General features: G+C 37.7%; 1 protein-coding gene across 6 annotated transcripts in view; it reads right to left on the reverse strand.

The window, feature by feature from the left end:
• PPP2R2C (protein phosphatase 2 regulatory subunit Bgamma) overlaps positions 1-25,924 on the reverse strand; it is a 199,387-nt gene that overhangs the window by 35,947 nt on the left and 137,516 nt on the right. For all 6 annotated transcript variants that reach the window (XM_086747237.1, XM_086747239.1, XM_086747238.1 and 3 more), the window contains 4 exons: positions 25,760-25,857; positions 24,987-25,152; positions 20,697-20,809; positions 18,892-19,069 (listed from right to left, as the gene is read on the reverse strand). In XM_086747237.1, the coding sequence (XP_086603363.1) occupies positions 18,892-19,069; positions 20,697-20,809; positions 24,987-25,152; positions 25,760-25,857 (555 nt within the window). The remainder of the gene's footprint in view (positions 1-18,891; positions 19,070-20,696; positions 20,810-24,986; positions 25,153-25,759; positions 25,858-25,924) is intronic.

The following is a 25,924-nucleotide window of genomic DNA, read 5'->3' on the forward strand; positions in this document are numbered from 1 at the left end:
TTGGCGAATCTGGCTCAAGAAATATCTTTAAGTAAAAGCAATTTCTTTCAGAGATTGAATTGCTTTCAGGAGTTCAGAGAAATTATAGTAACTCAATACAAGAATTTCACCTCTCACCAGAGAGATGAATAATTGCTGAGCGATGAGAAAGATATAAAATATAAGTAGAGTATGTGAAACAGTCATGGTAAGTATCATTTTTCTGGATGCTGAAGACAATACTGATGAATTTCCCTTCATTGCATGAAATGAATAACCCTATGCTGAATAACGAAATTAAATATTCCATTCTCCTGCCAGAAAAGCAGGAAATACTTGAAAAGACTGCATCTCCAGATGTGATCTAAATCTCCACTGAGAAAGAATGTCATTGCCTACTGAGGATCATACAGAAAATGCACCACTGAAAATTCATCGTTTCGTTTGATTTAGAAAAAATAAAACAATAACACTTGCATTGAAGTAAACAATCAAGGGAATAGAGAATTGCAGAGGAGACTTACCCCAAATGCATTTGTAATAATAGGTGGAAAACTAGCCTTTGCTTTTACAGCTACAGAACCCAATGTATTAAAAGAAGAACATGTCAGACAAAAGAACATTTTCCTCATGTCATGATTTTTGCCATCTATTTGAAAACAATCAAGTACAGCTTGACATGTGATGTGTGGGAACTGTATTTAAACTAGCATGACATGGTAAGGGCAAGCATCTCCCATGGGACATTTCGCATTTCTATTTTTCCATTTTCCCTGTGTGTCTTTTTCTTCCTTTTAAGCACAATGTCGCATGGCAGGAAAACACAAAAATTGGACCAGAGAGTGTGCTTCAGAAACAGGCCCTTTGGTGAGCCTGAAGAGCTCAAAAGAAGAGGGAATCTGGCAGAAACTGATTAAATGAAAATTCCATTGCTAAAGGGAAAAGCATTCCAATGGCACAAATCTGTAGTTGCCTCCTACACTAATGGCTTCCCTTGCAATGATATCATCTGGAGGGATGTCTTGAGTGGGGCACAGTCCTCCTCTCCCAGTCCACTCACATCCGAAATACCAGTCACGCCTGACTCCTGTTGTATCACACGCGTGGTACATTTTCAGAGCATGGACAACTAGGACCAAAGCTTTCTAAGAGACAGAAAGACCAAAGAATTCACCTTCGGCAGTACACTGGCATACAGTTCTGTTGTCCTAAAAACACTGGTGCTCCTCTGCCTGAACAGGGTAGGAATTTCCCTACGAAAATGAAAAAGATGTTCACACTGCTTTCACTCCCACACATGCTTGCCAAGAACAAGACATTTTGATTCCTGGTAGATACTTGCATTAAGGGAAGGCTGAACTGGTGCCTTGCCAGCAATGGGCTGGAATGCTTTGGCAGTCTTTTAATTAATTAATATTAAAACAAGGAACAGAAAATATCTTCTTGCTTGCAAAAATTAGAACCGCTCTGTCCCTCGTAACCCAACTGTTTGCTGTCTTATATACCAGTTCTCCCCTCCATTGCTTGGCTCAGTGAAATAGAATAAAGCTATGAAGAGGCCATCAGATTTTCTAGATGCTTTCCACAGCAAAATGGAAATGAAAGGTCTAGTATGCTTGGAGATCACAATGGAGAGAGATTATGTTCTTACAGTTGGGTTAGTAGAGCTACAAGACCAGGAGTTAATTTTGGGAAAGGCAACAAAGATACTCTAAGGCAATGTAACCTTTAACTTTGACTAAAAGTGTCTATGTTGCTTTCCCAAAATTATTCAAGAACAGAGGTATAATATGGGAGAGTGAGCAGACAGGACAGGACCTGACTGAGAGGAGAAAGAAAGCTTTAGGGAAGGATCTGAGAGAGGGAAGGGAGGGAAGCAAAGCAGCAGGAGAGGAAGGAGAGAAGAGCAAAAGGAAAGCTATGATTAACAACCTGCAATGACACGCAGTGTGAGGGATGCAATCTGAGTACAGGATTCAGTTCTATGGTATGTTTAGGTCTAATCCAGTATTTTGTGCTGCTGTTGTGCAGCTGATACTAAAATGAGAATGAGAGGAGGAAGAAGATTTGTTCCACTGCCTCTGGGCCACTGATCTTACAGAAATATCCTCCCCTGGGAGAAGTCACTCCATGAAGTTCCTTTTAGTGCAGGTTACAAAGATGACCCTTACCTTGATCCAAAATTCACATTAATAGGACTTCCCCACTTGATCAGCCAGAATATAAATGAGCACGCCTCCTTTATGCTCATGCCAAAACATGCATAACGAGTAAGAGGAAAATACATGGGGTTCCTGCTGAGCAGAAAAGGTTCCCGAATGAATTTCGTTGTATGATAATGGCAATATAACAGTCTCCTCAAAACAGATTAAATTCCCTTTGAAGTGAACTGTATGCATAAAGAAATAGCTGCTTCGTCTTCCTGAAACCATCAAGGAATTCTGTAAGAAACTGAATTTTGTAGACAAACTTGCAACCCACAAGCTATAGCATTTAGAGGACTGAATCTTGTATCTTTATTTTGTGATAATTTTTATATAATTTGAGGGTTCACTGAAAGAAGGAAATCATTGATATAGTCAGAAAAAAATTAACTGAATCCCCTTTATTCAACTGCAATGGAGGACAGAGTCTTTCCTTAGAAAGCGAGACAGAATTTTCCATAATAACTTTGTAAAAAAAACAAAATTCTCATCTTTCTTATTCCAATATATGCTGATGTGATACTTCATTTTTACCCCTGCGTGGGACTGGGTTTTTGCAATTTTTAAGCACTTTCAAAAAATAAACTTCAGCATAACGTATCTTCCCAAACCTAGCTATTCCCTGTGTTCTCCACAGAGGTTTGTTCCAGCTCCTAATTTTGTCTGCATCTCACACCTACATTCTAGCGAAGTCCTAGAAAGATTGACTGACTAGTAGTTGAAATCAATAGCAATTCATAGAAGCTGCCAGGGCTTCAGTTTAGGGTAATTGATTACTGTGGTCCTGATGAGGCTCTACACTTTTAATACAAGCATTTCTCCGAGTGGTTTCCTCTGTTAGTCATTTAGTGCACACTATTTTCATTACAAGAAGGGAACTGTGATGCTTACAAATCAAGCTCTACCAGTTTTACACTTCCTACGTGGTGGTTATATCATTCCTATACCATGTGCCAGCTGAGGGAATTAATTCCAAACAGCTACAGTTTTCTTCCAGGTTGTGTACATCAGAGAAGCAGGGACAGACTCAGGCCTCAAAATGCTTGATAATATCATGATGTGATTATGTCAACCTTACTATGAAAAAAGAACCAAACTCTAACTTTTAAATAACCATTGACTTCTTTCTTCTCATGTCTTAAAAGATATACCATATGCTTTCACTGTTGAATGACAATTCTACAATAGTCATGTCATGACAGTACCACTGGCTAGGGTCCAATGTCTGAACCTCTGTCTTTCAAACTTCTTGTCCAAGAGTCAAGGGTTTCTGGAATGGATTGTCAATAGGTTAATGGCTTTGGCCTTTTCTTCAAATTCCAGTGTTTTACCTTAGGCAGAGAGATGATCCAGTATTTATATTATAAGTACCCCTAAGAACCACAGGGTCAATACTTTTTAATCACACGGCATTCACCCAATGCTCCATTAAAAGCATGTACTGTATGGGTTTTATTAAAAGCCCAGAGAGTTGAAATGACATCGTCCGTAAATTTGACTCTTCTGAACCACAAAAGCAGAAACTGCTGCTTAAGTGTGTGCTCCTTCAAGCTGCCTTGGACCTAATAGATGCTAATGCAAGGTATTGATCCATACTTGAAAATTACTTAGTAGTACAATGTCAGTCCAATTCCATTTTTAATTCTATGGTCTTTATAACAACGACTCTTCAGACATCATACTGGAGTTGGGAACTCTGGCAACAGTCTCACATTGGTGGTGATTTGATGAAAATATCAATTTAAATGGCTTCATTTTGATTGGCAATAAAATGTTTCCATCAAAAGTGTTTAGATGCTGCCGTTATGATAGTACCAGGGCTTCTGACAGTTATTTTTCTGTATTCTTCGTCATATCAGGATTATGAGATACAGAAAGAGTACAAGCTGCTATGGGCCTTTCAGCTCTCTGGGGAAGGCCAAGTCATAAACAATTGTTAGATGCTGTGCAAACTCAAAGTAAAGGGACTGCTCATAATATAAAGAACAAGTACAAAGTGCATACGAAGAAGAGATTAAGTAATGTTAACACAGTTCTGTGGACTTCTGAGGTTTCTTAACCCAAGGATTACAGCCTAGATTGGATGAAAAAGAGATGTTAGTGGAAGAAGAAAAGAAGATGGTCATAGCTCAGAGGCTGCAGTACCAATAAACTTTCTAGCTACTCAGGTAGAACTAGCCATGCAAGAGAATTTGTCCATGTTAGGTAGAGAAGAGGTATAAAAACTAAGCTACTGTTGAGATCTAGCTCACCCAGAGACAGGATGATATAATCAGTACATTCTCCTGTCTTACTAGAAATCCACATTTATACAGTGGGAGATCTGCGTGCTGGAGTGGTGCTCCTTGGGCAATGGCCTCCCATTTATGCTCAGCTTGCCACTGTCAGCACAAGATGGCCTGTGCTGCCTCACAATCTAATATCTAAAGCTTCAGTCACATTTGCGCCTAATTTAACTCTCTGTTTCTGTCTTCTAGCACCACAAAACTTAAAAAACACGAGGAGCACAGAGGTGAACGTTCAGACCCTTTAAATGGGTTTAGGAACCAAGACGTCACTGGTTTAACTGGCAGCTGATAGGAACCGGAGTCCTTCAAGTCTAAGGCAGTAACAAGCTTTGTTCAAGGCCAAACAGGAAGTCAGGGACAGAACTTAAATACCAAACTTCTGAACCAAAGCTGCAACTCCTGGACTTTCCATCTCAAGTTTCTTTCAGAATCGGAGATATTTGGCAAGAAATCAAAAGAAGTATTAGGAAACATTTTCCATTCATTAAGTTCAAAGCAGAGTCAGTATCAGTGTTAACGTTTAATGAAACCAAGGCATGAAGGGGCAAAGACGTGGCAAAGGTCAGCTTACAGGCCGGCAAGAGCAATAGTTCTGGATTCTGATTTAGTGGTCTCTCCCCTCCCTACTCACAGTACTCCAGGCATGTGAGTATTCACTCAATTCTTTTCTCGGTGAGTTGGTTTTGAGAGGTTCCTTTGTTATTACCACATTTGTCTCTTGGAATTTTTCCCCAAAATGCAGACCAGTCTAAAGACTCATTCTGAATTTGAGAGATCTCATTCTGATCTTTGTAACGTTAGAATTACTTTGCATTCCTATTATCTCAGTAGAATAAAAACAGAAAGCAGCAAGAACGCCCCAAGTCTCCATTACACAAATATTACTTGAAAAACAGAAACAACATACTTTAAATGTACTTAGTCAAATTTTAGGAAATTGCTTTTACTGCCCTGCATTCAGTAAGTGTCACAGGATTTGCTGTATGTGAGTTAAGAAAAACAAAACCAAATCTAATAAACAACAAACTGCCTATGGACTAGCTGTAACATTTGAATAAGTGGTGAATACAGAGAATTGTAGAATGTCACGGCTAGGAAAGAGAGCATTTGAAATGGTGCAAGTCACCTCCAAACTTTCTCATAGATAGGCCTGTTCATATACATTGTGACTATTTATTTACTTAGAGAACAATGTATTTAGAAGTAGATACTGGAAAATTTTTATTTCTTTAAGAACTGAATTTTTGGCTTGTTTTTTAGAACGGAACGCCTGCATTTTCATCTGTAGGCACCGTCACATGCCTGCTTTAGGGACAGCCGTATGCACATTCAAATTTTCACAAGCAAAGAAATCATTATCCGCATATACACAGCTGAGAGCAAAAGTGGATGAGTCAACAGAGGAAGATCTGCCTTTCTAAATGCACATCTGCATTTTTCTGTGTACAGTACTCAATCACTGAAAGGCTGCAAATTCATATTTAGTTGATATATTTGCATATATTAATTATTATTTGTCTGAAACTATTGTGGAATGCTTAATGTTACATTTGGAACATGAATACCAGAAGAGCCTCGGGTCTGTCTAAGTTATTAATAGAAGCAACCTGTTAAGTCACCTAGCTCAGGCTCTCTTCGGCAGCCCTAGTCTATGCAGTATGATAGGTGGCACCCTGTATCACACACTAAGAAGGGTTCCAAGAAAAGAGTGCAACTTCAACAGAGTAAGGCAAGGACAAATTCTAAACTAAAGCAGTATAGAATCATAGAATGGTTAGAGTTGGAAGGGACCTTCAAAGGTCATCCAGTCCAACCCCCCTGCAAGGAGCAGGGACATCTCCAACCAGATCAGGTTGCTCAGAGCCTCATCCAACCTGGCCTTGAATGTTTCCAGGGACGGGGCTTCCACCACCTCTCTGGGAAACCTGTTCCAGTGTTCTACAACCCTCATTGTAAAAAATTTTTTCCTAATATCCAATCTAAATCTACCTCCCTCTATTTTAAAACCATTACCCCTCGTCCTATATCATCTCATCATTTACAAACTTGCTTTTCTGAAATCAATGAGATGTTTAAAAGAGAACTGAGAGGGATCTACTTGGTCTGCAGAATCCACTCCCTGGTAATACAGAGAAATACAACATATATGTTGTAGAGCACACGAACAGGTTCCCCAGAGAGGTGGTGGATGCCCCATCCCTGGAAATGTTCAAGGCCAGGCTGGATGAAGCTCTGAACAACATGATCTGATTGGAGATGCCCCTGTTCCTTGCAGGGGGGTTGGACTAGATGACCTTTGAAGGTCCCTTCCAACCCTAACCATTCTATGATTCTATGATACATAACTTCCTAAAATCCATCTTAAAAATAGCCAGGGATTGTTTCCCACATAGCTTGGAAAGACAAGATAAAATGTCTTCCCCCCTCTTTTTCACCCCAGTGAATAACCTATGTACTAACAGATAATGCCATCAATACATTTCTTCATGATAATGATTAAAATCCCATGCAGCGGAGGAAGACCTGCCTATTAAAAGGCAGACACAGAACTTGCAGCTGGACAGTATTGACTCTTTAGAGCATCTTAGTGGGAATTTTTCTTTCCCTATATGCAATTTATTCTTCCATATACCTTTCGGCAAACCCCAATACAGCAGTATTTGTACCCCAGTAGAGCAGAATAATTCCATATTTTAACTGAAGGTACAATTCAAGTCACAAAGGACACATTTTTTGCAAAATTTAGGCAGTCCTCTAGGGCATAATGCTCTCCCCTTCCCTGCATGTTTGTTGTGGAAGTAGTCAAATAAAACTAACTTCAGATACTTCTGAAAAATAAGTACTTTAAAATAAACCAATGAAGACTAACATTTAGAATTTATACTGATATTTCTGACTGCAACTAACTTTGCACTGACAAGAAATCCCTGAACATGAGCAATGTGAAAATGAGGAACAGATTCAGTTCTCATGAGAAACTCCATAGTGAAAGTTTTCCAGATCATCTATATTAAATTATATAAGACATCTGATTAAAATCTCTTGGCAGGACTTATTATCTACTTAGTTATTATTTACAAAAATGCCCATCAGCTTGGTCTCTAGGCACCGGAGAGAAATACGGGTTCCAGGATTTTGAAACACCAAGATTATTCTCCAAGGTGAAGGGGTTCAATGTTCACAGTTGTGTATCTGTTTGTTTGCTTGATGCGCTTTCAGAACATTGAGTCCAGACAAGTCACACAGCTTGTAGTCAGTATGAAAACAGTCAAAACAGACTCATTCTTAACTCTGGTATTGTAACTTTGTTAAAGTTAATATTGCCTTTATTTACAGAGCTTTTTTATTTCAAAGACTCTAAAAGTCACCTCCCTTAACTACTGCAATTTCACATGCAATGGCACTACTAAAGTGCAGTCCATGCCAGTGTGAACTATAGCAACAGAAAAGGGAGAAATGTCTACATGACTGAGAAGTACCCTGGCTACTTCAATAGCGAGAAAAGCTTCCATGGTTTCAGGTTTTAAAGACTCAACTAGAACACAGAGGTACAGGACTGCAAGCTTTACAATACCCGAGATGGCCATGTGAGTGTTTTTATGACATCTCTGTTCTTGTACGGAATACTATTCAAGCTAAAAGATTTTAGCCAATGAGCAAAGCAAGTTATATGTTCCTCTTATGTTAATACTTTGCAAAAGACTGTGCTTTGCAAGGTTAATTTCAAGTCCAAACTCACATGGGAATGAGAATAATTAGACTCATTTAAGAGAATTCTCCCCTCTGGCAGAGTTGATTAAATTATTTATACATTATCTTTTCGTATAATTGTACCTAGAAGTGTGTAAATCGTTCTTTGTCTAACTTTCAATAAATTCATAATAGATGTTTTTCAAGTTGGATACACCACCTGCACCTGTGACAACAGAGAATGGCTCATTTTTAAAATACTTCAATGAGAAATTAATCCAGAGGGAAACAGAATCATGCAATTTAAAAGCTTCCACAATGACACCATACTGATTAAAACTCATCAACTGAAGAAATAAAATTAGTAAGACAGTAAATCTTGAACTGAATTCCTGTTACCCATTTTCACAGGAATAACTTCATTGATTGCAGCCATATTACACTAAAATATGAGTGCTACTTAGCTGAGTATCAGCTCCGTGATGTGAACGTTTATCTGCAATTTAATATTCCATCCAAGTCCATCTTTGCTAAGGATCTCAGATTCTCAATAAAACCTGAACATTTTAATGGAATAAACCACTATGGCAAAAAAGGAAATCTGGTTGATGATGCTAACGTTAATTTCGGCTCTAATAAGTGCTCTTTCTCTCTTTGATAGTAATAAACTTGAAAAAGCTCGAGATAACGATATTTTAAAGGGCATTCCTGATACAAAACACTAACTTGTTTGCTACAGTCCAAATTCAATTGGAAAGCAATTTGCTCTATGGAGATCCGTGAAAAGACATCTTTGAACCTATGGTAAAATTCTAAGTATCTTCTATAGCTGTGTTGCCTAGATCACTTTACAAACACACGAATACAGCGAAATCCCAGTTGTGTTATTTAATATACTATTTAAAGAGTTCTGAAATGTTTTTTACAGGCTCAGGATTTCACACTATTCTTTATCATTTGCCGCAACTCCAGTCAATTTTATTTTTCCTTTTTGCAATTCACTATAGAGTTTAAAAAACCAAGAATATTTTAATGCCTCTGGCTATATTTTTCCCTACCTCTGCAGCAATGAAATAATAGGTATGGGTCTCTATTTGTGGACAACTGCATTAGAGAAGACAGTGTGTTAGAGAAAGAAATCCATTAAAAGGATAACATAATCACGTACTTATTCATTCAAGTTGTGTATGGACAGGAGTGATAAGTAAGAAAATTATGTATTCTGATTAACAAATTAATATTTTTATTAAACAATAAATCTGCGGTGCAGTAATTATCCCAAGGCTATAACTACGCTCAAATCACCTTAAATTGACTTCTTTAAAAGCAGCTCCAGAAAAAGGAAGAGATTGGTCTTTGCCAAGAACGCAAAGGCCTCAACTATAATTAGTTTTTCACAGCCAGGCTCAACTCTTCCAATTTATTTATTTTTGGAGGATGGCTAGACAGGGAATATTTCCCCAGCACTATCCCATGCCCTGAAGACACTGATATCTGACACTCCAGCCATGTATTGTTTGCTTTTGCAGCAATGCACATTGCAGCTGTCTGGCAGGAAGGTCTCAGGCAGCGACTCCACTGTAAAACACTGTTTAACCAGCTCTGATATCGCTCCTTTGGCTATCAGACGTGCTCTGTCATCCAGTTCTCTCTGACTGGCTGATAGTCAAATGCCTGAGATAGGAGTTAACTTAAGGTGATGAGAATAGTTAAAAAGCAATTGTTTCTGACAAGCATCATAAAGTATCCTCTGGTAAGAAAAAAAAAAAAAACTAAACTAAATTCTTGAAAGACCACTTCTGCAAATTTATTCATGGACTTAAAGTCTCCTAAAAGATGCTGAGGCCGAGACTTCTCTCTATTTCTTGAAAACAAACCATCCTTAAGGTCCTTACAGTCCCTGCTCACACAACCTTACTGCTATAATTATCATCTATTACTTGAATTACAGCAGATAGTTATAAAGACTGCAATTTGCACAAGATAACATATAAACACACAACTGTTCGTGCTCTGAAAAGCTTAAAAATTGAACTCGATTAAGATACTCTACACCAGACGATGACCACATCAGAAATAATGTTGTGTCCAAACCCAGCGTAGTTTTACCTCAACAGAAGCAGAAGAACCAATTCAATGCCTGTTGTAGAAGCTGTATCTACGTTAGTGTCTACAAGACAGTCATTTAGGTGATCCTAGAAATGCAGTTCTCTCTTGGCACTTTGCACTAGGGACATACAGAATTTTTCTGACAAATGAGTCTGTTGAGAGTTCATGAAAGGCTCCATTTACTATTGGGATTCTATACAGTTCAGAGCAGATGGCAATTTACAGTTACATATACTTATCTATTTACTAATTTTATTCCTCAATTGATACTAAAAACATTTCTTGTGTGATTTTAATAAAATAATCTCTACTGTATTCTTCCTAACACGCAGTTAAAACACATATCAAGGACCTTCCCAGCTACCACATTTCTAAAATCCTTATTCTGGTGGTCACATGAGGTATTTTGTTTAAAGCTTAAAACTTTTACTTTATGCCACGGTTGACTGCAGTGGTTACAAAGAACAGGTGCCCGATGCATTGTTTAATTACACACCCACGGAGCCAGCGTGGTCCCCAGTACAGCAGTCAGAAAATTCTTTCTTCCTTTTATTTTCTTCTTAATTATTATTTATCTAGTATTACATATCCAATTAGAGTGGACCTCTACAGAATCTAAAACAGTTTAAAGAAAAATCAGGCTTTATTTGATCATTCCTATCTAATAATACTGTTTAACAGCTCCATTATAATGATAATTGGGTTTTATTCTGTTAAGAGCTGTCTTTCTCCAGTTTAATGTATATTAAAATATTCTTTTTACAATGCATACACAACTTTGACATTGGAACTCTGCCTAGCTTTGCTTGTACACATAGGTAAGGTGTGGTATGTAGTTAATATTTTAACATAAATAAAGTGGTCACTGTACTTTGTTTAAACCATCACAGTTTGAGGCTTAACATTACAAATATCATATAAAGTAAATGCAAATTGATGCATGAAAAAAAGTATAAAAGGCCAAAATGCATTTCACTATAGCTTTTTTTGTCTCCAAAAATACTGACTAAATTTACTTTAACTCTTATGTTGGCTAACAAAGATTCAGTGATCTACCTAGCTTTTGGATCTCCTAGGAGGACACATAAACTTGATATTTGGGAATTCGAGCTATTCTAAACCCACCTGACCACAAATTTGTATCTTGATTTCCTGTGGGGTTTATTTTGGATACCATTATTTGTGAACTTCTTAGCACAACGAGGAAGTCCTCACAATAAATAAAGAAAACACAAAGTGTTTTTTATATCCATGCAATCAAGGATTTCTTTCTGAATAAACCCACCAAGAGGAAAATAAAAGAAGAATATCAGATTTTGGGTAGTTCAGCACTTTAGACAAGAAATAACGTATATGTACCTCATCTTGACAGCAGGAAAATATCCTTCTTTCCCCTTCAGTAACTACTGTGGTCTGATCAAGTAATACAGTCATACTTGCTTTTCCAGGTCCACAATACTAATTGAAAAAGCCAAGAAATACTGTATGGAAGAGCCCAACTCAGGCAACCATTTATAAACTTTATGTATTTGTTAAGCTTTAAGTCAGTATGGAAAAAGCATGAAAACACTAGTCAGATATGAAAGACATCTCAGGCCTCACTAAAAACCAGAATTTTATGCTCTAGAGCATAAAATTTTTTTTTGTCTGAAAAAGACAATATTCTTAATGCAAAGAGTTTTTCCAGAAATGAGGGAGTATTTATCAGAATTTCAAGAATTCTCTTAAGTACCCTTAAGCACCATCATACGTATAAAGGATAGCAATTTCTTGCAGTCCGGTCAGCCACAACTTATAAGCTTTATGCTGGAGCTTGTTCCTATTTCTGAGCTTTGGTATATGACCTACGATCCGTTGCCACTCATGTATGGTGCTTTGCTGACACAGAAATATTCAGCATTACAAATAACTATATAAGGAAACTACAGTACTTGCTGCTTAATTACATCTTAGCAAACCCAAATACTGAACTACACCAGTCTAAATGACCCTCAAATTACCCTGTGCTTTCATATCTACAGTTGCATAGGCAATTCCAAAATAATTTCTTTTTGATGCACAAATACTTTAAGCTGAAAGATCTCAAACCCAAAAGTTAATGGAAACTGCCATTATGCAGAGCTTTGAAAATCAGATAATTTAAAAACAATCCGAAATTAATCACTAATCATTGCTAAACGGATAACAATGAATTTCCATCTAGTATAGTAATTTTTCAAATGAAAAATTTTTCCATTGCTTCAGATCAGAGTAATTTAAAAGGTAAATTCTTGGGAGAGGTAAGCAGGCTTAGATACTACAACCCTTTTCCTAAATTCATCATCAAATGACTAAATGCTAAGCACTGGCAATGTAATGATTCATTTTACTTTACAACAAAGTTCTTGTTTCTGATTATCTTTTGCAAGGTTAGAATTGTCATATTTTTCTCAAAACCACCGAATTATTTTCCTCTATTAAAGCAAGTGATCCCTAGCAAAAAAAACCCCTCCTCCATTAGTTTCCTACTGCATTCTGGCAGTTAACAGGCCTCTATGGAGCGAAGGTACATGGACTTAGATTTTTCCATAATTAAACCATTCTCCTACTATTTCTTCTTCGCTGTTACCTTTTTTATGGTATTTGTCTCTGCTGAACAGTTTGCAACTTAATCTAATGCAGAATTAGTGTATGCATGGAAGTAACGAAAAGTGAGAATTCACCGGGCAACATTCAGATTATGGGTTGGAATTTCAGCAAACCTATTTGGCTCTAACAGTCTTTGTTTAATTGAGTATAAAGTGGGGCTAAGAGTGACTAACTTCAAAATTTTAGTACTATTATTTTAAAACACTAACTGTAAAGTATTTAATTCTGTTAAAGCATGTCAAGTACCTCAGTAATACAGAGGAGGAAAGATCCCTGTCACGACCAGTTTACAATGTAATTAGCAGATGAGAAATGGCAATGCAGCAAAGAACCTAATAGTTCAGAACTGATACATGGTATGAACTTTGTATATTCACAAGTTTCAAGCAAAGGAATTTTCTTTTTTTAAAATTTGTTTATCCTTTTTTCTCTACATACCATTCTTCCCCATGGCTTTGCAAGATAGGACACTGGAACCTTCAAGTCAGCATTTCTAGTAGTCTACCTCAATCAGAGCACAATTCAACATTTATCAAAATGCACAGAAAACCTCCAGTTAAAAGTACTCAGATATGACCTAGGGGTCAAAATCTTTATTTTTACTACTGTCAACTCTTGTATTTACTAGAAGGCCAGTACTGCCCTGCTGAAAAAAGTGGAGTGCATTACATTAATCCAGAAACTAATCAGCTTGCTGAAGATGGCTTTTCCCCCCCCCTTCGGTTGTTCATGTAGGAGTGTTTCAATTAGAAAAGCAAAGCAACCATTTCTCAAGAGTTACACTTTAAAAGAGTTCGCCAAATCTTAACAACAGGGTACACAGTACACCTACAATCCTTTACTTCTAACTTACGGACCTGATTTTAGCTTTGCAGACATCTTCATTCTCCTTTAAAGGAGAGACAGAGAAAATGCATGTGGGAGAAGGAGAGACTCAAGGAAGCAAATAGAAGAAGAACACAAATTTGAGGAAATGCTACTCAAATGTTGCTAGTAGCAACTCAGCTAGAATATGACTCGATGCTCTAATACACACCTTTTAAATACATGATATAGATTGGAAGAAGCTTTCTTGATAGAATAGAAAGAGCTAAAATATATTACACAGAGCTCTCAAAAGAAGAGAAATAATGTCTGCCATCTTCCCAAACAGAAAGTGTATGCCTGAGGAAAACAGTGCTGCACATCGGGGCGGGAGCAGATTCTAACATAGCAAAGGCATTTTTTTCGAGAGCACAGAAAATGCATCCTCGGGCACACAGCTTGTGCAGAGTCATCCTGGCTGAGGAATTTTTATAGAAACAACCTTACCTCACTCAAGGGGAAAAGTTGCCAGCTTACAGCTCCACAAATGCCAAGAGAATACTGCAGATTTCCTTTCAGTTTAGCGTTCAAATGCTGAGCACTGAGGCAGGTAACAGGAATTCTGTAAGGCTAGCTATCTTCCCCAGCCTGGGAGCTGCTCCCTATATATGCCTTAAAAGTACTATACATGCTCTGTGTTATTCAGGTACACAATGGGCTGCCACAGACTTGGTCTCCATCAATGTATTATGTTATTTTGGTTTTTCTATTTCTTGTCTTTTTTGTTGTTGTTTACTTCTTAAGTAAATTAATTTCCCCAAGATATGGTGCCTAACGATCTGACTATCCATGATATGCTTCAAATACGGGAATACATTAGACTATAAGAAGGCCCTATGGTGATTTGCTAATTAGCTTAACCCTTTTGGGACATGGAAGAAAGAATTTTTTATTAAAACAGGATAACCCTGGACTATATTGATCTGACTGAGAAATGAGTATTTTAGTCAAGATGAGTCTCAAGATGAGTACATGCTGGAAACAGTGATGTTGTTTCCATAGCAATGGCATGACAGCCTCCAGAGTGAAATAGTGTGCTACCAGGAAATCAAGGGAGTTCAAGTACTATGAGCTACATAGTTCTGTGAGCAATCCAAATACATTCTCATAAAGAATATTTAGTACAGCTAGATAGTCCAAAGATTGCTGCTGACGTGAAGTAAGCCTTATCAGTATGCTTCCAGCAGTCCTGTTTTCTCATTCACTAGACCCAAGATGACTTATCTAAAGGCTTAAGCTGTGGGCAACACTGCTAAGCCATTTCAGATCGAGCATTAACAAATACAGCAACCTTTACCTCACTTCTTTTCCAGGGAAGAATATCATCTATAATTAAGGACGCTGACTCTTGTTCTCTGTAACACAACCATACACATTAAACCTTTTAGCAAAGAAAAGCCTCATATGTGCAATTATTTACCAGCTGACATTTCCCCTTCCTTTTCTCTCACCTCCCCCTCTCCCTTGCCTCCTCCTGCCCAAACGATACTGAGCAAATCTGCCTGCAAGCGGGAAGCAAAGCATAGAAGTCTTGTATATTCCTCATGAACATCTACACAGCCACTGCATAAAACTCACTTGTCTGCTTTTTATCCCAGTTAATGTTTATGCTAATAGAAAGCAAACCAGAAAACCACTAATTGTGTTTTATTTGCCTAAGGCTTTACCTAAGGCAAATATTCTGGTCAAATTCTGCAAAGCTGATTTAAAATATTTTCCAAAGGAGAGAGAAAGATAATTAACTTAAGATCTGCATTGCTTTGTCTTTTCATTTTCAAAGAAATGAACAACTCTCAGTGATTTGTAAAATTCCTAAAAAAAAATGGTTATAACTCAACTGTTCTCAAATCAAATTTTACAAGACAAAATACTTCACTTGAAAAACACCCTAGCATACCTCTGCTAATCCATACTTTCTCCAGCGTTTCCCATGCAATTTGTAAAGATGTTCAAACACGAGCTGAACATCCAGAAACTCTACCACTGCATTTGTTGTTTGTGTCATTGTCACAACCAGCCTCTTGGGTAAACAGATCACAGTTCATTATATGTAGCAGTGCTGCGTCTGAGGGAAAGTAGAAAGACAAATACACATCACTGCCAGATCCCTTATTAACAAATGCCACTTCAAACCAAAATATTTTCTATTTATTGTTTTAAACATGTATTTCAAGGAATCAAGCTTTGCATGTAAAACAGCAAGATGCTTGATTTCCATTTTGCATCTAGTAAAAAGATGCAAAGCAAGCATTATTAAAACTGCCTGAGCCTCCTCCTGCCTGTCCCCTTAAGAGTGCTGCAGAAGGCACCAAGCCCAACAACATTCATTTATAATTTAAACTGTTTGCTTGGCAGAATTTTTTCATCTTAATGTGTCTAGTCCTAATTGCAACAGGGACACTCAATGTTTTTATCAGAAGTTCATCTAATTCCAGGACAGTTTTATGTAACTGGGTTTTCTGTAAGCCAGAAATGCAGTTTTTTTACGGGACAGATGTTGAAATCTAGTGGAAAACGTGCCCCTGCAATTTTACAAGGACTTACAGGGCTCTATAAGGACAAAAAGATACCTGTGGAACGACTGACACAAGTTTAACTTACTCATCCTCTTCTTCCAGTTATTGTGGTCTCCCAGTCAATTCCCAAATATGAGCAACATTCTGTAACTATCTCACCTTGTTTTGGAACACCTATCTCAACTTTTTTGTTTATCGAAGACTTAAGTAAAAGTAATTTCTCTGATTATCTGTTTTGGCAACTGATTACAGATACAGATTATATTGCCTGAAACAGAAGTGGATGTAGCCCATTTAACTGTGTCTGCTCTCATGAATACATACTGGTATCCAGACACAAAAGTCAATCTGCTGCCACCATGGCCAGCGTAGCAAGAACGGTTTGCTCCTAGCATTGATCATCCCTTTCCCTGATGTTCTAAACTCGCTGATCACAGTCCTCCCAGATGTTTGTTCACTGTATCTAAAAGAAGCAGCAATACCCGTATCCCAATCCAGGGTAGAAATCCAGTTATCCCAAACTCATCCACATAAGTATCCCAAAACCACTCTCTCAGATACAGGAAAAGTCTCCTATCCTAAAACTCAGAAACACACTCTTGATTTCCGCCTCATCACCACTCTTAGAATATATTCAGAAATTGATCGTGCTACTATCAATTGTATCGTGTTTTAAGAGTTAAATCAATGATTCAATCACAAACTCTAAACCACTTTTTATCAGTACATATTCCATGACCGCAGTCTGCTAATGCTTGAAAGAGAGTCCATGCAACTGTCACCAAATACAGCAGTTGAACGTATAGGAGTAGAAGCAGTAACATCCTAAACAGTTATTCAATCTCAAATAATTTTGCTATCCATGCTGTTCCATCAAGACATTTGGCAGCAGTTACGATACTAAGACTAAGTTTGTTTTTCAGCTTTTTCCTCGTATAGTGCTAGAATTTGAAACATCATTGGAGGCCAAGTGCTTCTGCAACCTGCACACAAGTGTTTTCATAGAAAAGGCAAATGAAATTTTGTTAATCAAGGCCATGAAATCTATCGTTTTAATTTAAAAGTTCTTTACATTTTCTGCCTCCATTTCCTCATCCACAAAATAGTAGACAAATTCTTCTAAAAGGTTTTAACACAATAAAAGGGATTGCCAAAAGCAAAGATTTATCGGGCACACATATTCTGGAATGTGATTTGGTTATCATACACAGACATACAAAGACTGCTGTGCTCGGTCTGACTCACTGCTCTGCTTCAGAAGATGAGGATATATGGTAGAGCAGAACACACAGTAGCCACGTATAGAAGTGTCCACGACAAACACAAGACTGGAGGGTGAAGCTACAGTGAGGAAGATACTGTAAGGAGCCACCCTACTACACCATACAGGTGTGCTGGCAAACAATTTTCCCACTCTGTTCTCTCTTACTAAAGGATGGAAGTACATTTGCTTGGATATCAAAGGCAGACACAGCTGTGCTTTGACGAGCCACATATAAATTCGTCCTATATACACAGTCTTATTAAAAAGGGCATCATTTAGCTTGCTTAATCTAGACAGGTGAAAGATAGAAAAGAAAATATGAGTTCAGAAACAAATTGAGGAGATATTCTCTACAATCCCCAGGGTAAAGGCACCTGCAAAGCCAAAGGTAGTTTTTAAAGGACATTAAGAGTTGTTTCATTTAATGAAAATGTTTCCTGTGACACTAACAAAGCATGGGTTAAGCTCCACAGATGATCTGGCCTATGAAAGAAGAAATACAAACTATCACCAGAGACAGGGAGAACACTCCGTCACATTGGTGCTTTCTTTTAGGTATTTGCTCCCCCTAGAAAAACTTCACTTTGACATCTACTAGTCCCTCGCACAAATCCACACAGAAATACTCTTCTAACTTTTAAAATACTTACAAAGAAATCACCAAAGGAACACAAAAGCTGGCCCCATAACCTACTTCTCTTCTTGCTGGTTCCTTTATGTTCTGCAAAACACAGAGAATCACTTCCCTTGGCCACATTTCCTTTGCTCCTCCTCCAAGTCACCCTGCTGTGGTGCAAGAAACAGCCTCACAGATGACTGAAATGATCCCACAACACAGCTTTCAGGATGATGCCAGCACTTCATACAACAATGACTGCATTAATCACAGATGCAAACTCACATGAAGCAGCTGAGCCTTACCATCAAAGTGTGCACACCTCAGATATTAGGGTTCTAGGAAGCAGGATGATGGAGGACAGGAGGGACAGTCAGGGTAAGGACGGACCTTTCATCAAAACAAGGTGGAGCAGCTCAGTGTGAAACGTCCTCAAGAAATAACAGTATAGAGTATTCTAGTAAGGTGAATAGTTACCATTCAGCTGGCATCAGTTTCCTGTTTATTTGTTATTAACCAACTCCAAGACTGTTAATTTTCACATAAAATTCCCTGATTTTTGCAACTTGTTAGCTTTCTCTTATGATACCTAAGCATTTTCTGTTACATGTACTGCAGAGATTCTGACAATCAGAGGTACGTATTAAAAATCCGCAGAAAAATATTTGAAAACAGCTCTCTTAAGCCCCACTAATACTATCAACACTGAGCAAGGAACCACAATAAAGGATACTGAAGCTCCTATCTGTGATTGCTAAATGCCAGAGGTTAATCCTGAGATCATCCGCTGACATGTATGTCTCACAGTCACTGTTGACAGATATTGAGTTGACATGATAGGTGTGACCATTAGCAAAGATTCTCCGGGGAGTGACTTCTACCATCAAATCCATAGGTTTCAACACAGGCACCTGCCAAAAAAAAGAAAAAAAAAAACAAACTATAAACCAGAAAGAGAGTAAGATTTGAAGTATTTTTTTTGCTAGGATGTTGAGAGTCTGGATGGACAGCAAGCATTCCAAGATTGTGACATTATAAAAGTTCCCAACAGTACACGCACACTTAATTTCTCAATGGGCAAGGCCATCCCTGTCAAGGGGGAAGGAACATACAGGAGAGCCATGGAGGGCCAGGCAGAGCAATGGAAAGCCTGGACTGTGTGAAGGGAGGCACTAGCAGCTGCCACAGAACAGGTCTGTCCCACAGTAGGAGCTACTGTCCCACATACGCAGGAGCCTCTGGCTCTGACCAGCCGTGAAGTCTTAGTATTTTGCTCTTCCTAAACAGTTTGCTGTCTGTTGTAAATCACTTAAGACTATTTCTTTTGCTACTTGATCTCTCTCTCAAAAAAAAGTCAGGTGGTGAAAAGGTTATAATCTCTGCAAAGCATAATAAATGAAGTCTTAGAAAACAAAGCTAACGTGTACTGATATACTGTACATACACATGTATCCCTGAAAAGCCAAGACTACAGACTATCACTGATCATTGCACCCTGGTTATTTCCCTGTGCGTTACCTCAATGTCATGCTTCAGTAACTAGACGGTCAATTTATTCCCTACTGGTAAAGCACTAAACACAGTAAGGCTGTGGCCCATGATTTGGACTATTCGATGTTGAACATGCATCAGAAACAATCTATCACACATCAATCTGCAAAACAGTTTAAAGGGGGACACAGAGAAGTTAAATCTTTTCGTTTTGCTTGCCACTAAAGAAAAAAAGGATTGGTTCACTCAGCCTGTGAATTTTCAGACTAAAAGCAATTCATAATGGTTTTGTTTGCCTGACCATAAAGTATTCCATTAATGTTGTCATCTTTACACTGTGGAGGTTTTTTTTTTTTACACAATAGACAACACTGGCCTGTTTCGGAGGTGGGGGTTGGTTGGTTGATTTTAAGAGTAAAGAAATACTGCCATTGATACAACACAGCCTTCCAGTTCTAACCTTCAGCTGCCTCCTTTGCCAAAACACCTGGAGTGAATTCAGTCGTTAAAGTCTGAGAGCAAAAATCTATTACAATATCACACATGCTTATACGAGTTCCGTTTCTGCATCTGTTCAGCAGTGCAGAGCTTCATGTTCACCACAGCACAGACTACTACCAATCTCCATCTCCACAGAGGAGATAATTCCTTGATACTACTGAAATAAAGATGAGGCTGAAATTTGGTGTACTGTCTTTAACTCAGTTGCTCTGCATGAGGCCAGAAGAATGTTTAATATTAATTACAAGTAGAATGCTTCCAGCACATCAGGCTAAAGAATCCTGCATGAAAGTCACACTGAAAGAGGAAGAAAAATCTGACAAACTCTCTAAACATATTTGTATTAGTCACTATATCATAAAGCATTTGTGACTTGAAAACTGTGTGACAGATTCAAGACCAGTATCAGTCAGCTAAAACTTCAATGAGAATAATCATATATATGCTTAGCATTAAGTACATATTTAAACCGTACAGTGAGTTAGCACCCATGGCTACCTTCTTCATACAAAAACAAATGGATTTTGGACAAAGACAGCAGTTTACCTGCAGTGATGTTACTGTAGAAAGATCTTTAAGTTTCCCTTCTTCATCTTTTAAGTTGTACCCCTCTGGTCGCTTATCTCTTTCAGTAATTTTCCATAGCTTGATTGTTTTATCTTTAAAAGAAAAGACAACTGTCAGCATAGGAATTCTGAACATGGCTACTCACCTTTCACAGTATATTCGTTACATAAGTTTCTAGACCTTGGTTTAGGCAAGTCCTGTGCTGGAAGAGTTGGGGTCACTTAATTTTGCACATCCAGAAAATGTTGCCAACAGAAAAAAATACTCATAAAGCACAGTCCATACCTTCAAAGTGAGTCAGAGGTTCCTGGCAGCTGACAGACCATGCAGAGCACATGCTGCTCCCACATCCCATATCTTGTTTGCAGGTGGAATAGACCAAAACCACTCAATGCTCACTGCTGAAGCTCAATTCAACAATTTGACTTTACAAGGAAATCATCTTGATATTAAAGCCAGTTTGCTAGGCTACTTATAAAAAGCACAAGAAGAGCACGGAGTAGAAAGACAGACCAATGATATCTGCCTGGACCATTGTGAGAATGGGCAGTGTGTACTGTAACATCACAAGCTCCAGAAAATGAAAGGCTGTGTGAAAAATGAGACATTTCACCCTCCTAAGGGAAAAAGCTGAGAAATAAGTGAGGAAAAAAAAAAACAAAAACAAAAACTAAGAGAATTGTGTTGTAAGGGTATGAGACAAAGTGGAGAGAAATATATATTAATCTTATAGGGAATGGAATTAAATCTAAACTCTCCCTTTTTCATGATGGGTGAAGCATATGATGATAGAATAAGGATGCCTCTCATTTAGCAAAGAGCCTCTGAAGCCAACAAATAGAAGTTTTAAAAATTACAGATGGAGTTTGTCCTCATTTTTGTAGTAGCTGAAGCTGCAGATTTCCCTGACATTGACTGTCCACTCCCACTCTGGTTGTGCACCCAACCTGCCAACCCTAACACTCCCTAGGCTGAAAAATCCATGCCAACTCTTCTCCTGGGGAAAAAAAAAAAAAAAAAAAAAAATCTGTCCCCCAGCTTCTAACAGTTGTTTCACTCATCTGTTCATGGAGTAGCCAAAGCCTTTCCAAAGCTTCTGCACTTCAGCTGACACCACAACTTTCATCAATCTCTGTTCCTGCATTATTTCTGATTTTGTCCCACTTTCTTCCTTTATCCCTCTTTCTCCAAGTACCCAGCAGAGCATAATTTTTTTTCCCCAGTGTGGCTGATCCAAATATTTCTATCAAATGCTAGTACAAATAACTTTAAAGGCAAGATATACAAATATATTAATTGCTTTGCATTTCTATAGCAACTTTAATTTTGACCTATTTTGTTTTAACATAATTCCCTCCACTATTTTGAGTGTTTTTATTATTATTATTACTAAGCATCTCCTAACGATATTGATATGCTAATTTTCAAGTAACAAAAATACAATTGATCAACCTACAGAACAAGAGGTTAGTTCAATTTGCAACTGAAAAGCTCCATTTAAATATTCAATACATTTCATTTGTATTGGTCACATTAATTAAATACTAAAAATACACATACACCATGCCATGCACTTGGGATTGTTATTACATGTAAATAGTGCATCCCTGCTTAACTATTGTAAAATTTATAAATACAGTAATTATAAAATACATTATAAGAAAAACCACAAAGCATATTTTCCATTGTTGGACTTGACTATAACTTGATAAATCTATCCCTTGCCTGAGTATAAAACTATTTTATTAGCGGTTAAGGGTATCACACGTGTTGGTTTTCTTGTCCTTCATCTGACTCTGGACTTCAAAAACTTCCTAGAAATTCTAAGCATGCTTAGATTTCACAAAATACAGAAATATCTCAGTGAGGTTCAGTATTCATTCAGTCTCAAGAGCCTTGTGAAGTTTAAATTAATTAATGTCTAGTAAGCAGCCCGAGATCCTCAGATGAAGTTATATGTATGGGCCAAATTCTGATCTACTCAATGTAACTCACATTGAAAGTGGCCCCAATATATTCTGGTACAAAAGACAGCAATGAATCCTAGTAATTTATTATTATTCTACAAAATCAGTTCAGTCTACAAGGCAAAACAGAAATTTGCTAACTGCAAGCACTGCAAATCCACAGTGGGATTTGAAACCCTTGGTGGTTTCCTTCTGTCTCCATTAATTAAGATGCTGCAGTTAAAGCTTAGTTGATGACTTCTTGGTAACGTGTGAACTGGAAAGGAACCAAGGTTCCCTCTGAGAGAGGTGACCTAGGCAGGATCAGCCTCAGACAAAAGTCTCCTTAGAAGGACAGAAACAGATTTGGGCAGGTGCAGACCTGTCAAGTCTCATATATTGAAGGTGAGATTTAGAGGGACTCTCCCCTCATGTTCCCTAACAGGGGGATGCTCCTTCCAGCAAATTTAATGGGCACTGTCCACCTGTGCCTGCAGAAAGAAAGGATGCTGTTTCACAGTTCTCATTTTTCTGACCAAAACTACACTAAAATATCAGGCTTAGAAATGAGTAAATATAAACCAGTACTCAAGATGTTTTTACAACCTGCCCGATATGAGTATGTGTGACAGGTAACGCCTTCATTATCTACAATTTAGGGAAAATACTATTATCCCCTTTTATAGGCATGGAACTGATATACATGGTCAATGACTTCCCACAGTCATTGTCAATGACCCCTGTATCCTAAAGTTAAGCTCTCTTTAAGAGTACGCCAAGAGGTGAATCTTCAGACTTCAACCCTGCTGTGTCAGGAAGCTAGGAATGCTCCTTCACACACAAAAATACTTCGTAATTCAAAGTCAGAATCCAATGTCACTGGCTGTGCCAGTGACACCACTTCTGTTCTCCTTACCATAAAGAGATCTGCCGGGCTACTCTGGAATTAAGAAGGGGGAAAAACAGAGGCCAAAGTATTTTGCTAGGTCCTAGGTTGGCTGGAACTGGATTCTTAAGCCATAGCAACGCTAAGACTGAGAATGTCTTCCTTTCTCCCCTCCCGTATTATATATCAATCAGAAAACTGATATAAAGGTCTATTAGGCCAACTGTAAAAGCAGCGTATCTGAGGACTGGGCTGTATTCCTCAGTGTTTCCAAAACCAAACTTTAAAATGAAAAGGGAGAGGTTTACTTCTAATAATCTGCTTTTGTGCCACGCACTTAAAAGAAGCTGTTCTTCGCTGAAGTCACCTGAAGCAGAAGGGATATTTTGACCAACGGAGTGTGCAGAAGAAAACTCCCAAACTTCATAACTAGCTGACTAATCATTACATTAGCACAAATCACCTAGCTGTAACATATATGTTTCATTTCAAATATTGTAATTGTGCCCCCAAAAAGTCAAATGACAACATTAAGAAAAACAGACTATGAAACATTATATAATTTGCTATCTACTGTGAATTAATGTAAATATTATTTATTGCTATAAATTTTAACTAGAAGTAATCACTTTGCTCTAAAGCATTAATTCCCAAAGGTGAGATTACAGTATTTTTCTATCAGCAGTTCCCAATTATGCTCAAACTTCTAGAAGAAAAACTTTTTTCTGATTATGATGACATCTAAGATTTAAAATTGGATATTTTTGTCTCTTGCATCACCAGCAGTAATAAAGGTTGTGGGTGTCCAAAAGTTTCCTAAATGACACCTGTGCACGTTAGGCTCCATTCAGCTTCTTCCCCCACGTCACCTCTGCATACCCCCTCTTCACAATAATACTGCACTTTCTTAATCAATAGGCCTTAAACATGTTAGAAAGATGAGTCAGTATCAATAACCTATTATAATTGCTACTGTCTTCCAAAGATCTGTGTAACTATTTATATCTTAAATAAACCATTCTGATGATAATGAATTAAAAGAAAAAGAAATCCATCTCTCTCAGCTACAATCACTTATACATCTACAAAGAAGAAAAGTTATGACAAATACAGCAGACAAAATTCTAAATCCCCCGTGAAACACAGCTGCTGAGTAAGGTGATGTCTGTGTCACAAAATTTATTTCAGGATAGCACTGCACTTTAATAGCAAAAATGGATAGCTCTCTAAATGTCTATGGTAGTCAATAAGAAAAACCCTATGCCTATGAATAAAATACATAAATAACAGCTATCAGAGTCAGTATGACAGTCCTGGAAAACACTGAAAGAGGAAATAAATAATACAGTAGATTAAAATGCACAAACATACACAGTCAGCACTAAAATGCAAAAGAGCAAAATGTTGGTATGTCCTGTATAGTCTCATCTGTCTTACCATTTGTTGATAAAAGTGAGTGAGCTGCATTTTGCTGTGGTAACCACTTGATCTTGTTTATTTTTTCTTCTATCTCCAAGCTCTTCAAATAATCAAATTCAGGTTCATGGCTCTGGAAAGTGCTGTAAACATTGTACTCCCCCTGATTGTAAGGCTCATTTTTACTCTATGGAGAATAAGAAGAAAAGCATGTGGTTTATGATGGCAATATATCTTTATCTCTTAGGAAAGGTGTATAAGCAGCCCTATAAATATAAAAATATTGAAAGTGTAATTTAATTTCTTATTTAAAACGTGATATTGACAGATTTGTTTCTACAGGAATGAAATTTCCTCTAAGTATTGAAGCAACATTTAATAAAAGGTAGAATTTTTGACGAAATGTCAATTAGCCAAGAAAGCTTTCTACAAAAGATACTGCAGATAGACAGAATTTAGAAGTGAAACATAAAGATATCACAGCAAAAACATTGTTTTAAATGGAATGGTTCTATGGAACAGGCAAAAGCTATTAAAAAAACATAGAAGTAAAACAAAAACAATCTTCTTTTTTCTCAGCTTAGAATTTTGGAGCTTTGAAGCAGTGTTGTTTGGGACAGCAAACCTGCCAGTAAAAGATCATTACTCTCCTTCACTTCCTCCCCGAAGAGGTGACATTCTGTTTTACTGACTCTTGAGATTATAAACAAGTTTGTTAGTTAGATCCAATTAAAGTATTAAAGTAAAGCCAGGTTTTAGCAAGCTATTAAGGACTACATTGGTAACTCACATACCTCAGGTTCCCTTTGGAATATAACAACCCGACCCCCCTTGTCACCAGTAGCCAGCAGTTCTCCAGTGTGGTTGAACTCAACTGTAGAAATAATATCAGCTGGAGGGAAAAAGAGAAAAAGAGCAAATTTTAGACTGCTACTGCAACACAAAGCCATTAGAAATAT

This window comes from Chlamydotis macqueenii, chromosome 4 (assembly GCF_036417535.1).
Source record: "Chlamydotis macqueenii isolate bChlMac1 chromosome 4, bChlMac1.mat, whole genome shotgun sequence".
Classification (NCBI taxonomy): domain Eukaryota; kingdom Metazoa; phylum Chordata; class Aves; order Otidiformes; family Otididae; genus Chlamydotis; species Chlamydotis macqueenii.